This window comes from Podarcis filfolensis, assembly GCF_964270895.1.
Source record: "Podarcis filfolensis genome assembly, chromosome: 6".
Taxonomy (NCBI): Eukaryota; Metazoa; Chordata; class Lepidosauria; order Squamata; family Lacertidae; genus Podarcis; species Podarcis filfolensis.
The window spans coordinates 24585134-24600567 of NC_139609.1; the positions used below are offsets into that span (position 1 = coordinate 24585134).

The 15434-nt window shown below is 41.8% G+C and overlaps 2 protein-coding genes across 8 annotated transcripts in view; one reads left to right on the forward strand and one right to left on the reverse strand.

The window, feature by feature from the left end:
• LOC310765566 (very-long-chain enoyl-CoA reductase-like) overlaps positions 1–6633 on the forward strand; it is a 29199-nt gene extending 22566 nt beyond the window's left edge. For 5 of the 7 annotated variants that reach the window (XM_083620733.1, XM_083620736.1, XM_083620731.1 and 2 more), the window contains 2 exons: positions 1824–1869; positions 1993–6633. In XM_083620733.1, coding sequence (XP_083476859.1) covers positions 1824–1869; positions 1993–2120 — 174 coding nt within the window. In that variant the 3' untranslated portion in view covers positions 2121–6633. The remainder of the gene's footprint in view (positions 1–1823; positions 1870–1992) is intronic. The other 2 variants (XM_083620732.1, XM_083620737.1) reach the window with 2 other exon arrangements.
• Positions 6634–6665: 32 nt separating this feature from the next.
• Positions 6666–15434, reverse strand: part of ABCA4 (ATP binding cassette subfamily A member 4) — a 99428-nt gene continuing 90659 nt past the window's right edge. Inside the window, exons 42-50 of the mRNA XM_083620528.1 lie at positions 15174–15294; positions 14492–14554; positions 14291–14397; positions 13707–13848; positions 13062–13196; positions 12301–12404; positions 10677–10769; positions 10303–10552; positions 6666–9431 (exon numbers count right to left, since the gene is read on the reverse strand). Of these exons, the coding sequence (XP_083476654.1) occupies positions 9309–9431; positions 10303–10552; positions 10677–10769; positions 12301–12404; positions 13062–13196; positions 13707–13848; positions 14291–14397; positions 14492–14554; positions 15174–15294 (1138 nt within the window). The 3' untranslated portion in view covers positions 6666–9308. The remainder of the gene's footprint in view (positions 9432–10302; positions 10553–10676; positions 10770–12300; positions 12405–13061; positions 13197–13706; positions 13849–14290; positions 14398–14491; positions 14555–15173; positions 15295–15434) is intronic.

Here is a 15434-nt window from a genome sequence, read left to right on the forward strand (position 1 = left end):
AGATTGGTGTAAGATTTTGCTTTTGTAGGGGAGTGTAAAGAAATGTTCAGGATTTCATGGGGGCAACTTCTGGGATGAGAAACTCAGTAAAATGCATGTATTTTATTACCCCACCTTGGCTACAAAAGCACAGCCGAGTTGCATCTCAAACACATCCTTTACTTTGAAACAGCGTTTAAGCTGCACCTCTCAGTGAAACTGATGAAAAAAGGGTAAGATAAATATTGTTTTTTTAAAATTGCCCAGTGAAAGAGCTTAAATTAGTCAGATAATGAATTGGAGTGTGTAAACAGGAGTATTGCAGGAGGTTGTTTAGAGGATTGTGCAACTATGCAGGTCCTATTACATTTTCACATTATGGCAGAGCTGGCTCTACCATGAATTAGGCCAGGCATAGGCAAACTCGGCCCTCCAGATGTTTTGGGACTACAACTCCCATCATCCCTGACCACTGGCACTGTTAACTAGGGGTGATAGGAGTTGTAGTCCCAAAAACATCTGGGGGGCCAAGTTGGCCTATGCCTGAATTAGGCCGTGTGACACAGCCCACCTTTGCAGTACTAGCAAAGGATAGAAAAATTACCTGTTATTTAGCTGCTTGCATTTTTGTGTATGTGTTTGTGCGTGTGTTCTTTGGATTTTGTGTTGGACATCAAAATATTCTGAGCTCTGTCTCTACGTCATATTGACTTTTGCATTTGGAGCATAGGAATTTATTGTTTGACTTCGTTGTCTTACTTGAGACTTCCAGTGCCATTTGCTGCAAAGGGATGTTGCAGCAGAGTGTCACTTCTGTAGGAATATAGACTTTATGGAGCGAGCAAGAGTGGGGAAATGCATTATGTACCACAAAAACAGATGCAGTTACCATGCAGATGGCGGCAGGCAGCATGTGTGCACATGAGTTTTCCATGGAGAACTCCCTTCAGAAGCAACCACCTAAAGTTCAGAGAGAGAGATTTTTAAAGGATGTCGGGAGGACGTTTGTGTACATGTACCTGTTTTAAAAGCTCTCATACCAAATTCCCAACCTTTTTTTTTTTTTAAACTTGAGAAGATTGTAAAGAAGTGTTGGGGGCAGCTTCTGAGGCCACTTCCAGATTATTAAGCATTCATTCTCATTGTTTGTGGGGAGATTGTATGACATCATATCAAACCACTGTTATCCCTCAGCTTCCTTAACATGAAGTCTTATTTTTTTAAAAAAACTCTTTTTTGTACATGAGTGTCAAATCAACTTAAAATGTACAACCTGAATTTACCCGTGTGCGATTGAATCCCACCCGCAAAATAGTGACTCCCTGGAAAATGCCCCAAACTGGGAAAATTCTATAGGAAGAAAAATACGAGCACAAAGACTTGGTTAGGATAGGGGTACAGCTGTATAGGCCATAGGTCTTGGAGGTGAGTGACTGGCTAACTGGTTGCATAAATTTTGACTGACCAGGTTTACAGGTGTGTGAGACTTGCATTCACTGCCTCCATTCTGTCTCAACAGAAACTAAATGCAGTGTTCTAGAATTCTAGACTGATAATTTTATTTTTTTTCAAAATTGAAGTGTGTATGTGTATGTCTGTCGAGGTTGCAAAAACAACTCTACAAGGGGGTTGTGCTTTTGTGGATTCTGGTCCATATATCCAAACGGCTCCAGTTACTTCTCTGGTTGTGTGCATGATTGTTTTGCAGTTGTTTTATTACCAAGGTTTTTACAAGCTGATATTAAAAAGAGATGCATTTGTATGTATTTTTTTAAAAAGGGGACTAGGTTGTTTTAGCAGTTTTTATTGTGTGAAATAGTTTTGCATTTTCTTCACCATTACAGCTGGGGACATGGATTGGTTTTACTATCATGACTCAATGCGTTCCAGGTGAATAAGATTCTTGGTTTGAAAATTTTGGGCTAATATTCCAGCTACAATATTTCATAAACGTTGACCTCTCTCTCTTCTCTCTTTTTTCTCTTTCTCTCTTTCTCTTTCTCTCTCTTGCAGTGGGACTCTTCACCTTTCTTTGTTTCATTCAGATGTCAGTCTGGGCAAAAGATAAACACTCCACCTATATACGAGAGTTTAAAGATTATCCTAGTCTTAGAATGTCTATCATTCCTTTCTTACTGTAAGAACAAGGTTGTTGGGTTTTTTAAAAAGTTAATTATCAGAAACAAAGTGGATGAGGCTGCATAGACACAACCACAGGCAAAGAAAATAAGTTACGGTATAAAGATAATTCAGGCAAGGTTTCCCAGGAGCATGCAGAAATTACTATCTAGTGTGGAATTCCATGGGCTCAAAATCTACATAGTGGGGTTGGAGAGCTGGGGGGAGGGGATTTCACATCTGGCAACCACTGCGCCCTTTGGTTTCAGATAGTACATGGGTAGTACAGCTACTCTTCAGGTAAGACCAGTCACTCTATTTACTACGGTGAACAATAAAGTCGCTGGATTGGGACGTACCACAGCTATCCCCAAGTGGGCGGGACCCAACTGCAGATGAGCTGATCAAAGTACCCGATGAAGAACTGTGCGACCAAATGCTGCATCAGCTGACGATAATTGGTTCAGCTTGTAATGCCTGGCGAAGGTACTTGAGGAAGACCAAGTAGCGTCCTTACAAATATCAAGCAGCGGAGCATTAGCGGCGAAGGCCGCTGAAGTGGATGCTGATCTGGTTGAATGAGAAAATAGATGTGTTGGCTGGGGCAGCTTGAGGGATTCATAAGCTACGGAAATGCAAGCCCGTATCCATCTGGCAAGGGTGGAACTTGAAACCCTCCTCCACAGAGATGAAGGGTGGAAGGACACAAACAAGGGGTCCGTTGTTCTAATTTCTTGTGTTCGATGAATGTACAGCTTTAGTGCCCGATGAACGCCTAAAGAATGCCAGGCCTTTCCCCTAGGGTGCTTTGGATTAGGACAGAAAGTTGGAAGAATTGATTCCTGTCGGATATGGAATCTCGAAAGTACTTTTGGCATGAAGGTACAATCTGTGCAGCACTACTTATGGAAGATGCAGAGATGTTTCACCTACCTCCCACAATTCTTAGCTCCTTGGTAGCGTGGTGAGAGAATTACCCAATCCTGTGGCTTCATCGTCCACCATAGTAAATACATTACTTCTGGTAAATGAGCCACCAGATTCATCTACCCATGTACCAAAGGGGCACATTGGTTGTCAGATGTGAAATACATTGGCATTATTTTCAGCATTCCTACTCTGCTAATATCTTCATGTATTTTTAAAATTTGTGGGATTCAGTATTGGTTTTATCTTCTCCCCCAATCCTCATGTTGTCATCTTTAGCCATGAAGGGTGTTCAGAGCTAACTGTTTGGCAAAGGTATTATCCACCGTTGCCGAAAGAATACGCTTTCTGTAAAAGTCTGGGCCAGGCCCTGTGGCAAAAAGGAAGCATGAGAATTGGGTGTGAAACAGTCTGGAATTCCACAAACAGATATGTTTTGAGGGAGGGCAGTTCTGGATGATATGTTTATTGAGCGTTCATCCTGATTTGTTTCCAGGGAGGTTAGATGATGTTGCATCAAAGCAATTATTATTGTTTTCCCACTCTTTTTGGTGTGTTTCCCTTCACTTTCCTTATTGCAAAAAAAGTCTGACTTTGGGAGAAAGTGGGGTTGTTGTGAAAGAGCTCCAAATCTGCTCTAATTGTGCAACCTGATTTCCCCAGTATTGATTGAATCCAACCTGAAATAGCAACAGCCTGGAACTGCCCAATCTCTGGACGAATTGTGCTTCAAAGCTGAGGCATAGAAAGCGCTGTGGGGGGCTTCAAATCAAGCATTTGCTGTGGGAAATACTTTTACATTGTGAATGAAAATGGTACACACACAGAGAGAGAGAGAGCACTGGGAATGAGAACAACGTAGTTTAAATGTTCAGAATAATCATTTGAAACAGACCTGTTGGGAATGAACCATTTCAGACTGCAAGGTGAGTTAACTATTTGAATGTTTCCATTGCAAGAAACTCCCAGATTTATATAAAACTTGAACATGAAGGAAAAAGGGTTCTTGTGTGTCTCTTGCCCTATTTAGCATGCTCTTGTTGTCTTAATGGATGGCTGATAGTTGTATTTTGTATTAGATTTTAATATTTTGGGACTTGATGCTATGTTTTGGATCAGCTGTTTTTTATTTATTAATTGTGGTTATTTTTGTATTGGTTTTTATTTAGTAAGTTGACTTGACAGGGTTTTAACCTTAAAAGTGGTCCAGAAATATTTTAAATTATTACATTCAGGGTGTTCTGTTAAATGGAAGAAGCATTCAAACATTCACCACCCTGCAGTCTGAAGTGATGCAATACCAACAAGGCTATCATGTGATTATTCTACTTGCATTTCTCATTCTTGGAAAACACTTCATGCTATACCCTGGTGCATGCTTACTTGAGAGTAGGGATAGCAAATCAATTAGTCTTGGTTCTCTGTTTCTCATGATTGTAGTCTTAAATTCGGTCCTCCACATTTATGCAGCATTTTGTGAATTTTCTGTTAGAAAATATCCTCCTGAAAGTGCTTCAGCATTTTAATATGGATTTCTGCTAGAAAACACATTTTTGTATGCCTTTTTCACTAATGCACACATTTTTGCAAGCAATGTCTCCTTAATATAATGCATTTTTAATGTTATTTTCACTAATATTAATTTTTATGTACACTTTTAACTACTATATGCATTTTTGTAAACATTGGTTGGTTGGAGAATTGCATCACAAAATTTGGATAAGTGTGAATTTCTAAGGGTGGCTATGTTCTGGTTCTCATAGTTTTGGAAAGCGTAAATTTGGCTTCAAATGCAAAGTGAATTGAATTCGCCCCCATCGTTATATCAGAGTAGGCTCAGGGATGCTTCCTTTACATAGGAGTGGGTTGCCCATGTACTTGCAAATGTAAGTAGAACAATTGGTACTTAACCTGAAGAGTAGATTTGTGTTGCCAGCACAGGACCACTGGTTGGGCTATGGCTTTGCCCCTTTGATGAAGGAAGGAGTGCATATTTAGGAAATGGATGGCTCCTTTGTCCTCAGCACTGCAGACTCACTAAGCACAAGTAGTCCATGGAGTCTCATCAGTTAATAAGCAAATAACATACAGTAATAAAGCTGAATTCCTATGGAACAAGAACTTTTCCTGTCTCAACTATTCAACAGTGTTGCAGGCCATTATAAGGTGGGGCCCCAATGGTCTCACGCTGGCAACACAAATCTACTATTCAGGTATGTACCAATCGTACTATTTTCTTTTGCCAGCATGACACCACTGGTTGGGACATACCAAAGCTCTCCCAACTAGGGTGGGTACCACTGCAAAGAAAACACTGTGAGGAGGCCTGTTGGAGGACCCTCTGGCCAATGGCAGTGTCAGCTGACACCCAGGTGTCTTGTTTTAGTGTATGGTAAAGGTACTGGGAGATGCTCAGGTGGCTGCACTGCAGATTTCCAGTAGGGAGGCATTTGTGAAGGATGCCACTGAGATGTCTACTGCCCCAGTAGAATGTGCTGTCGGTTTGCAAGGACAGGTAGCCTTTGTGCCTCATATGCTGTGGTAATGCAGGTGCAAATCCATCAGGATCGTGTGTTTGGGGTGATTTTTCTAACTAACATAGAATGGTGGAATGATTGCCAAAGCACTTTGGTATGGGCTATATAGACCTTAAGTACCCTGCCTACATCTTAAGGCAGAGCTTTCCAAACTGTGTGTTCCTAGTAAAACTGAATTACTGTGTCAAAATGATGCATGTCTAAAAAGTGTGTCACCAGTGTGAAAAGTTTGGAAAGCTCTGGTCTAAGGAATGCCAGGCCTTTTCAAGAGGGTGGTATGGATTGGGGGAAAATCTACGTAGTATCAGTTCCTGCTGTAGGTGGAGTTTGGAAAGGACATTAGGCAGGATCAGTATGGAGGATGTCTTTGTCTTTGTGGAATATGCAGGGGTGTTGGACCACCAATAGGGTGTTAAGTTCAGATACTCCGCAGGCAGATGTGACGGCCACAAGGAATAAGACCTTGAATGATAGCGTGCAGAGTGGTAGCTCTTTACTGGTGGCTCCAGAGAAAGTCAGTGGGGGTACAAAAGGTAGCAGGAAAGGGAAAAGCTATTTTTTAAAAGTTGTTTTAAATTTGAAAATGAAGGTAAGCAGGTGAAGAATAAAGTAAATCAGAAGAGAAAAGGAAGAAAGTGTCAAGAGGAAAAAAAGGAGTAAAATCATGGGAGCCCAAGGAAACTGTGACGATCTTCATCAAAGGTAGGAACGAAAACTTCCCAAATCTCCATCCCTGCCTTTGTCAAAGGGTCATAGCCTAACCAGTGGTCCCATATTGCCAAAAGGAAATATGGAGGTGTGATCCTCTAGTTACTCTTCATATATACCAAAATACAAGGAAATGTGGAAAATATTTTTCCTTATTTTGTGTTCAATGCATTTTAAGAAGGCTCTGTGCAAATCAAATCAGAATAAGACATTATGTTACAAAGTTTTAAGAACTTAATTTTAAGACTATCAGCAAAGGGACTCTGACTGTTTCTTGATGAAGTTTATTCCTCTAGAAATGTACATAAATTTTTGCAACAATTTGTAAAGAGAATATGCAATAAATTCAAACTTATATTTTGAATTCTGTCCAATTAATTATAGCAATAGAGTGGGTGAAGTTTTAATATTTCTTTAATACCCAATCTCTTTCAAGTTAAAAAAATGCATCCATGATAAGATAAAAAACCTCTTGTTTCTTTTCACACAGACAATATGTAAATGTTTGTTATACAGCAAATTACATCCGAGAAATGCAAATTACGTTTAATGACTTTCAGGATCTGCTTCAAGTTTGTTTCTTTATTGACAGCTATGTTGGAATTATAGCATTGTCCGTCCTGATGCTCAGTACAGGAAATCCTTCCCAACAGATAGCAGTCCATCCTCTGCAACTAATTCCATGGCTGAACTGCACTTAATTTTATGTATTGCCTAATATTCAACTGAAACATACTCCCTAGTCCTGCCATCAGAGTAGCTCTTCAGTCTCCTCTTCATGCTAGCCCTTCCAGTATTTGGAGAGCGTTTTTAGGTCTTTGCCTCTTGAGTCACCCATCTGTGATGTAGTTATTGCTGGGGGTGGCAGTCATGTATATATTGCCCAGGGCTGGTATGAGGGGCAGAGTGGGATGGCGGTTTCACTCAGCGGTGTATCACTGGTGAAATTGCCTTTGCTCCAGAGTCCCTCTGCTACCAACACCCAGTGTGCCAAGGGAGAAACATGATGGAGGCAGAGGGACTCTGGAGCAGTGGTGGTTTCACCAGTGATACTGCTGCAGAGGGAGAAACAAGCGCCATCAGCAAGGCACCAATACAGCTTGTTCCTCCCTCCACTTCTTGAAACTGCTCGGCTGAGGAGCATGCAGTTGCCCTTGCCTTAGCCAAGCAGTTTTACGGAGCCGGCGATGGTTTGGGCACTCTGTTTTAAAGTGCTCCCACTTCCCCAGCTGAGAGATCTTCAGAGATGGAGGAAACGCTACAAACTGATCCTATCAGGTTGGCAGTGCTTGCTCCATCTGGTGGGCGAGCTGCCTGCTTTACAGGAGGAAGAAGTAGCTCACCCTTGCCTGCAAAGGCAGCTCCCTCAAGTGTAACAGAGCCCTTGCCTTTGGCTTGCACGAGCCAGAGGCAGGCAGAGGGACTCCTTTAAACTTCTCTGTTCAGGGGCACACAGCTGCCTGCACTGCAACAGAGACACTGAGCTTTCTCAGCTGGGGGGGGGGGGGCGGAGCCTTTCCACAAACCCACCCCAGCTAAGCAACAGGCTGCAGCCAGCTGCACTGGCCCCAGCCCGGCAAAGCACCATCATGGGCTGGGGCCAATGCAGCTTGTTTCAGCATTGTGATGCATTGCCAAATCACGATGTTCAGCTGGTGATACATTGTGATGTTGAAAATCTAACATCGCCCAGCCCTAGTTGTGTAAGTTACTTCTCATTGGGTGTGTGTGGATGGTTAGGTTTTTAAACACCCAGTGTAGTCACTCAAAAAAGTGTGATGCCTGTGTGGTTGAAAGAGCTCCACCACCAAAAACCACCCAAAATCCACACAAGGAGCCACTTTCTGGCAGCTACTCTCTAATACCATAACTGAATTAAAAAGAAAGCTATTTTTTTTAAAAAAAGTTTTACCTTCAACAGAGCCCCAGAGTGGTTATAGCACTGAAACATACAAAACAATACTAAAAGGTTATTGATCTTGAGATTAGAGCAGCTTGAATCAAAACTCAGCTAATGCAATACTCCCACGACATAAATCCTTTTAAAAAAAGATGTCAAAATCAATAGCACCTTGGGGGAATCTCTTCTAGGTGGTTTCCTGTTGACTTCGCTAAGAGCTGCATACAACTACAAGCTATGGTTGGGCTAAATCCAAATCACCACCTGTTAAGATTTTCATGGTGGGAAAAATGGCACAACTGTGAACTCCCCCATTGTACCTTTTAATTAGGTTTTAAGCGGGAGTTAAGTAGTATCAAGAGTTGAAAATGAACTGTCAACAGCTGAGGGGAATATTCCAACTTAAAACTAATCTAGTAAAAGTGAGCCACTAATGTAAAGAAGGCTGTGAGAAAACAAATATTTCCTGTTCATCTGTAAAATTTTGTGATTCTGTTGCTGGCAGTGACAGCCCATCTTGTGCTTGACTGCTGTCAAGTCTAGATTTGACCCAGAGCATTAATTCCACAGAACAATAGAGACTTTAAATAAACATATGTGCTTGTTTCTCTTTTTGGTTCAGAATGAAACTAGGAAGCAAAGCACATGCATCCTTAAAATTTTTTTTTACGAACACACAAGTGATTTTGACTAAACTTAGTATCTACTCATTTGATCCCATCACTGTGCCAAGCTAAAGTTCCTAATATTACATTCTACTTTGCTAAAAAAAAAATATTTAAGAAATGCACATGCAGCTTCACAGGGCAGAGCCCTCCACAGGCAGCTGTCAAATGTTAACGCAATATTTAAAAAATGCTTAACATACATTCAAAACAACCCATTTATAATACTAAAAACTGCTTTAAAAGCCCAGCAAAACAATTTTAGTAAAAAAAGACTGAAAAGCAAAGCTGGTTTTTTTTGTTCTGTAAAAGCTTAATGAAGATGGATCCATTCATACATACTTCCTTTGCGGGCGAGTTCCAAAGATGCAGGGAAACCACTGAAAGGGGGCTAAAACCTGTGCTGGTGAGAAGCTTATTCAGGATTTGTAGCGCTCTGCTTGGGGAGTTTGCTTCACCTGTGGCAGAACTTCTCTATGCAGTTGTTTTCCGATAGAAAGCAGGGGTCACCTTCACCTCTCTACTAGCTCCCGCTGCACGAGGGTGGAGATGAATTTCCTCATCCTCCATCTGTTGTTTAGCAAAGTTCACAAAAACCTGTGGAAGGAAACCGGGAAATGCATAATCAGAACTGCACTTGCTAGAAGGAAGTAGGGAAATCCAGAATGTCCATTATCAAGAACAGAGGTGATTCATGACTCCAGTGTTGACCTTGGAAAGATTTCTTTTCTCCACATTCCCCCCCCCCCAGATGTTCATCTCATGCATGCAGTTTTCTAGATCAGGACTGGTGGCTAAGCCCAGTACCTCTAAGATCAGGACCCACATGAACTGCAATCACCATCTGAGGCCCTTCTTTGTGTGCATCCCCAAACAAAGTTAGGAAGATGGCAACACAAGAATTGGACATTCCATTGGAAAACAAATAACCTGTGGCCAACCAGATGTTGCTTTAGAGCTGGAGTGAAATTAGACTCATGCACAGGCTGACCTGGCAAAAGTCACAAGACGTGGTGTGATTGACAAGGCAATTCTCATACAATGTGTGCAGAAATAAGCCTGCTTCTTACTAACAAGAATTTTCAAAAAGCACACATTAAATACATGTAAGGGTTTTTTTGAGAAAAAATGGATATTTTTGTTCTTCAAAGGAAGAGCCATGTCTTGTGAAGTGAAGGCCATTCTTATGACAAGTGCATCAACTTAATTAGTATAATTGGTCTCCAAAGCTTGGTTCTACTGAAAATGACTGACCACCATTATCTCCTCTTTAAATCAACACTTTCCTCACTTAATGCTACTCTCTATTTTCAGATGAATGGAATCTGGAAGCACACAGCCTTTAAGAAAGAATTGCCTGTTACTAAAACATACTAGGCATTGGGAGGGGGGGGACTTCCTAAGTGGCGGAGGGCTTGCATTTGTTGAGTTAGGTCCCCCCCCCCATTTTTAGCACTTTTTTTCTTACCTGATCCAGGGTGGTTTGTGTGACAGAGTATTCTTCAATATTCAGGTTGTCCTTGTTAGAGAGAATCAGCCGGAAGATCTTGGCCAGCGAATAGGCGCATATCTGGTACTGGAGCATGTTATGGTGCTTTTCCCTTTGTATGCTGCCAGGGAAGTTCACTTCTATGAAGTGTTCAGCTAGGCTCAGGTCTGGAGGCAGTCCGGGTTTAGAGGCCTTTATTTTCATGCTGATAATGTAGCCATCTCCGTATCTGTGAAATACCCATGGTATATGAAGTGACGGATTTACTACCCCAGTAAATAATATTCATCCATCAACTACACTAAATTACACTAAACCAAACAATAAACATAAGAAATGAATCATCAGCTTACTTGTACTTGAGATGTTGGATGGTGCCCAGGCATTTGAAGGTGCCCTTAACCATGATGGCTAGACGTGTGCAGAGCGCTTCACATTCTTCCATGCTTGTAAATAGAGAAAGCTTGATGTAAAAAAGACCTGTAGTCCCACTTACTCATATTGACCCCAGCCAGTAAATGCTCCATTGTGTCGTAACTTTGTCAGGATGCTCAGCCATTATTGCAGGTTTGCCGCTGATAGGGGTCTAGAGAGAGCCCTAACATTTGTGGGATAAACAGCCTCATACAGCCCTTCACGGCCTAGGACCCTCATACCTACGGGACCACCTCTCCTGGTGTGCCCCACGGAGAGCCTCAAGGTCCATAAATAGCAACACCCTAGTGGTCCCGGGCCCTAAGGAAGTTACCGTATTTTTCGCTCTATAACACGCACCAGACCATAACACGCATGTAGTTTTTAGAGGAGGAAAATCCGTAGGCATGCCACCCGTAGGCATTCCCTCCATAACACGCACAGACATTTCCCCTTATTTTCTAGGAGGAAAAAAGTGAGTGTTATGGTGCAAAAAATACGGTAGATTAGCTTCAACCAGAGCCAGGGCCTTTTCAACTCTGTCTCCGGCCTGGTGGAACGCTCTGCCTCATGAGACCAGGACCCTGCAGGATCTGATTTCTTTCCGCAGGGCCTGTAAGACAGAGTTGTTCTGCCTGGCCTTTGCCTTGGAGCCAATTTGATTCCCTCCCCCTCTTTCTTTTTTCTTTTCCTTTCTCCTCCTGCGATGAGACTACATTTTAATATTTTAATGCTTCAATATTTTAATGTTGTATTTTAATTTTGTTTCTAAGTTGTATTCATTCAACTTATTTTTATTATTGCTTGTTAGCCGCCCTGAGCCCGGCCTTGGCTGGGGAGGGCAGGGTATAAATAAAAATTATTATTATTATACAGGCAACTCCCCATTTGTGCGCGTTCACAGCCCATGCTGGTTTCAGCACCGCAAGGGTGACTGACATGCACCGTGCCTTGGAATGCAACCCCCATGCTAATGGGGAGTGCCTGTATAACCAACACGCTTAAGTTTAATTAATTCACGAAGAGGTTAATGCCATAGTAAGCTGTCCTGCCAGGTTTAGCTAAGTTGCTCTGTCCACTTGGGAGGAAAGTCTTGCTTCCCTCAGTCTGCCACTTGGGAGGAAAGTCTTGCTTCCCTCAGTCTGCCACGTGAACTCCAGTATGTAAAGAGGTCTAAAAAGAGGTTGCTCCAAGCTTAGACCGCATGGCTTTATTATTATTATTTTACCAAAGCCATCCTTGTATTCCTATACAAATAATTTAGGAACTTCCGCCACTTTGGAACTAACCTAAGTTTTTCTACCTGCATTTTCTAACTGCTGTATGGAAAAGCACATGAATCGGACCTTCAGAGAGTTTGTAAGTAAACCATTTTAAACTTTCCAAATGTGTGGTCTTTTTCTATGATAGGGGAAATGGTAGATTTCCACCTGCAAATGGAAGTAGTACATTGCTAGGAGTACTGTATCACGCTTTCTCTGAAGGTTTACAACAGTGGCAAGTATTTTTTTTTAAATGGTGTTAGATTCCCATACTGATTTTACATGGGGAGGTTTGTATTACCTGTGTGACGTAAGGACCACAGCTCTTCCGTCTCTGATTACACTGACAATTGAGTTCCATAAGAAGCGTCGGGACTGAGGGTCCATTCCTGTAGTTGGCTCATCCTGTGAGATGTGGATGATAATAATGATGTGGGTACCCTCAACAAAATATTGCAGCATATGCCCTATACATAACCCAACAGCATTTCCTGCTAAGGGCTCCAGCCAGCCTCGAACAGGAGCTTTGTTAGTGCTATTTGGAGCTCAGTGAGGGAAGGACAGATATACCTTTTGATTTTATTTTTCATACTCCTGCAAGGCTCAGGTTTGCATTTTTGTATTCTTACTCTCACACATTCTAAAAAATACACTTTTTCAGGTGTTAGGATGAAACATGCCGCCAAATTTAATTTTGGGGGAAAGTGCGACTTAACCTTCCGAGAATATCAGAAACACCATTTGAAGAGGGTATACTACCGGTGGTTCAGCAGATGACAGCAAGAAAAGCAGGGCACTAACTTGCAAAGAACCACCCCAGGCAAGAAAATACAACTGGAGTTTGGCACTGTTTGGGGTGTTTCTCAGAGAAATTGGTGTTTTTAATAGTGTGTTGTGTACCGTCCTGATACTTTACGACATGGTGACATAGAAATTACTTTTAGAAGTAAAATGATTTGCACACCACACGGTGTCCAACTGGAGTTTTCCACAACCGTACAGAATTGCCTTCACCTAAAGAGGCTACTTTTTACCTGGCCTCCTTGTCGCAAAATGACTTACCAGCAGAACTAAAGGAGGGCAGCCTATCAGCGCAATGGCAGTGGAGAGCTTGCGCTTGTTCCCACCGCTGTATGTGCCTGCCAACTGATCTGCATACATCAGGAGACCAAGCTTCTGAATTCCCCACTCTGCAACCTGTGGAGAAGGGATAAAGGAGGTCAAAGGACTGGTAGTTACTTAAAACACAATGGGCTCAATCCAGTCCATGATGGGAGCAGAGTCTATTAAGGAATGCAGTTATTGGGTTAATTCTCCAGAATCCACACAGAACTCTTATTATGCATTGATAACGCAAGAAAACTCTGCAGATTGGCAGGATGGATTTGCAGAATTATTTTACCAGGTGCAAGGTTGGCACGTGGAAACAACAGCAGCAGGGTGGCGTGACTAGCCAGACTGGCTACCTGCAACTTTCACAGGGGTGGATGCATATCTGTACCGCAACATAGATAAGAATGAGCATGGACATCAAAGAGACACCCAGGGATCTAACAACATACGTAACTGCCTTTTGGGCCTGGATATCTTGGGATGAAGTTCAAAGAATATATAAAGAACTCTTGACTGATCAGAAATCATGGTTCTTGTTTTTTAAAGCAGCATACTTTTTAAAAATAATAAACGTTGAAGAATTTGTCCTTTTACCTTCTCAATTTCTGCTGCTGGGACACCACGCAGATTGGCATAAAGACGCAAGTGCTCTCTCCCCGTGAGCAGGTCATCAATCGCATCGAACTGTGGGCAGTAGCCCATGTTTTGATGAACATCAAATATGTGAGTCAATATGCTGAAGGAAAAAACCCCACCATTATAAGGTAAATTACACAGAACAGGAGTTACTATGTAGTTAAGAAGAAATGCATGCTAACATACAGTGAGCTATTCACAACACCTCCAATTTTATTCCATTCCTGCCGTGTAGGATAGGGGAAGGAAACCAAAACAAGCTCACCTCAGGCCACGTGCATCTTGTAGGAGCCGGAGTTGTTGGGTGAGCCTACTTCCCTCTCCAGCCACCAAAAACATAATACGTGTGTGTATGTGTGACTTTTTCTCCTGCCCTCAGCCACAGAACAGGGAAATATTGCTAACTGGCAGTGCAATGACAGTTACTCAAGTTACAGGGTGTTTTTATTCCTACAATCAAGCGGCATGTAAATTTTCCTAAATAAATAATTTCATTGTTCACCGGGCTGGGCTGACGCCTTCTGGCATTTTTCACGACATACCTGTGACCGGCAACTACAGCATCTCCAGATGTTACTTGAGTGTCTCCAGTCAGCATTTTGAATGTTGTTGTCTTGCCAGCTCCATTCACGCCCAAGAGACCGAAGCACTGGATTTTAAAGTAATCACACACTTTGTTAATTCCAGAAGGTTGTAAAAGTGAATCACTTCAAAAGGCTTTACAAAGTTGTTTCACAACCCACCTCTCCGGGACGAATGCCAACACAGAGTCTGTCCACTGCTGGTATGTGTCTACCTGCATAAATCTAAAATAAGAGGAGGAATTTTTTAAAATAATAATCTCTTCTATGAAATCTACAGCTAAAGGAATATTTTGGAACTTGGCATCTACCGCTTACAGGGACAAGAGGGTACAACATAATGGAAATTAGCATACCATCAGCAAAGTTAAATAAGAGAGGTCTAGGTAAAAACTGCTAAAAGCATACATATGGTCTCTAACAATTTAACAATCTTACTGATGAGTATGTCAAGGTGGGTAAGTTATCAAGAATTTTTTTTTTATGCAAACATCGACTTTTTGTTTGCACATTTAGAATATTATTCATATTTTTCATAATGAAGTACAGTAAATGGAAGTTGCAAGGAGTGATTCAGAGGTAGTGTCAACAGAAAGCCAGTAAAATGATGCTTTACAGTTATGTGTTAGATCTTCAACAATGGAGTGACAGGAAGGAAAATAATACATTCCAGATGCTCCAAGGGATGCAAGCAGCTTCAGACTAATGATCAAAAGTTAAGGAAATAAGGGTCCAGGATGCCCCAGCCCCAAACAGAGGTTTCATGCTGGGCATACTGTCTTCCATTTCCAAGATAAAAGTAAAGCAAACACACTTTTTGAAACACTGCCTGGAAGAAGATTACCTTGGTCAGTTCTTGTAATTTCAAAATATCCATTTTGCTGCCTCCATTCAAGATTCGTTGCCTTTCCTCTGCAACATCCTCATCTTCATCTATAACGGGCACCATCGTGTTTTGGGCAAACCTGAAGAAGCCAGACAGAACAAGTTTCAGAATTCAGTCCAGGTGTGAAGAGCAGCCTTCATATACATATTGAAACACACATCCCACACTCAAAACAGTACTTTTGAAGCCAGACGCATTAAAACTAACTAATTTCATCCA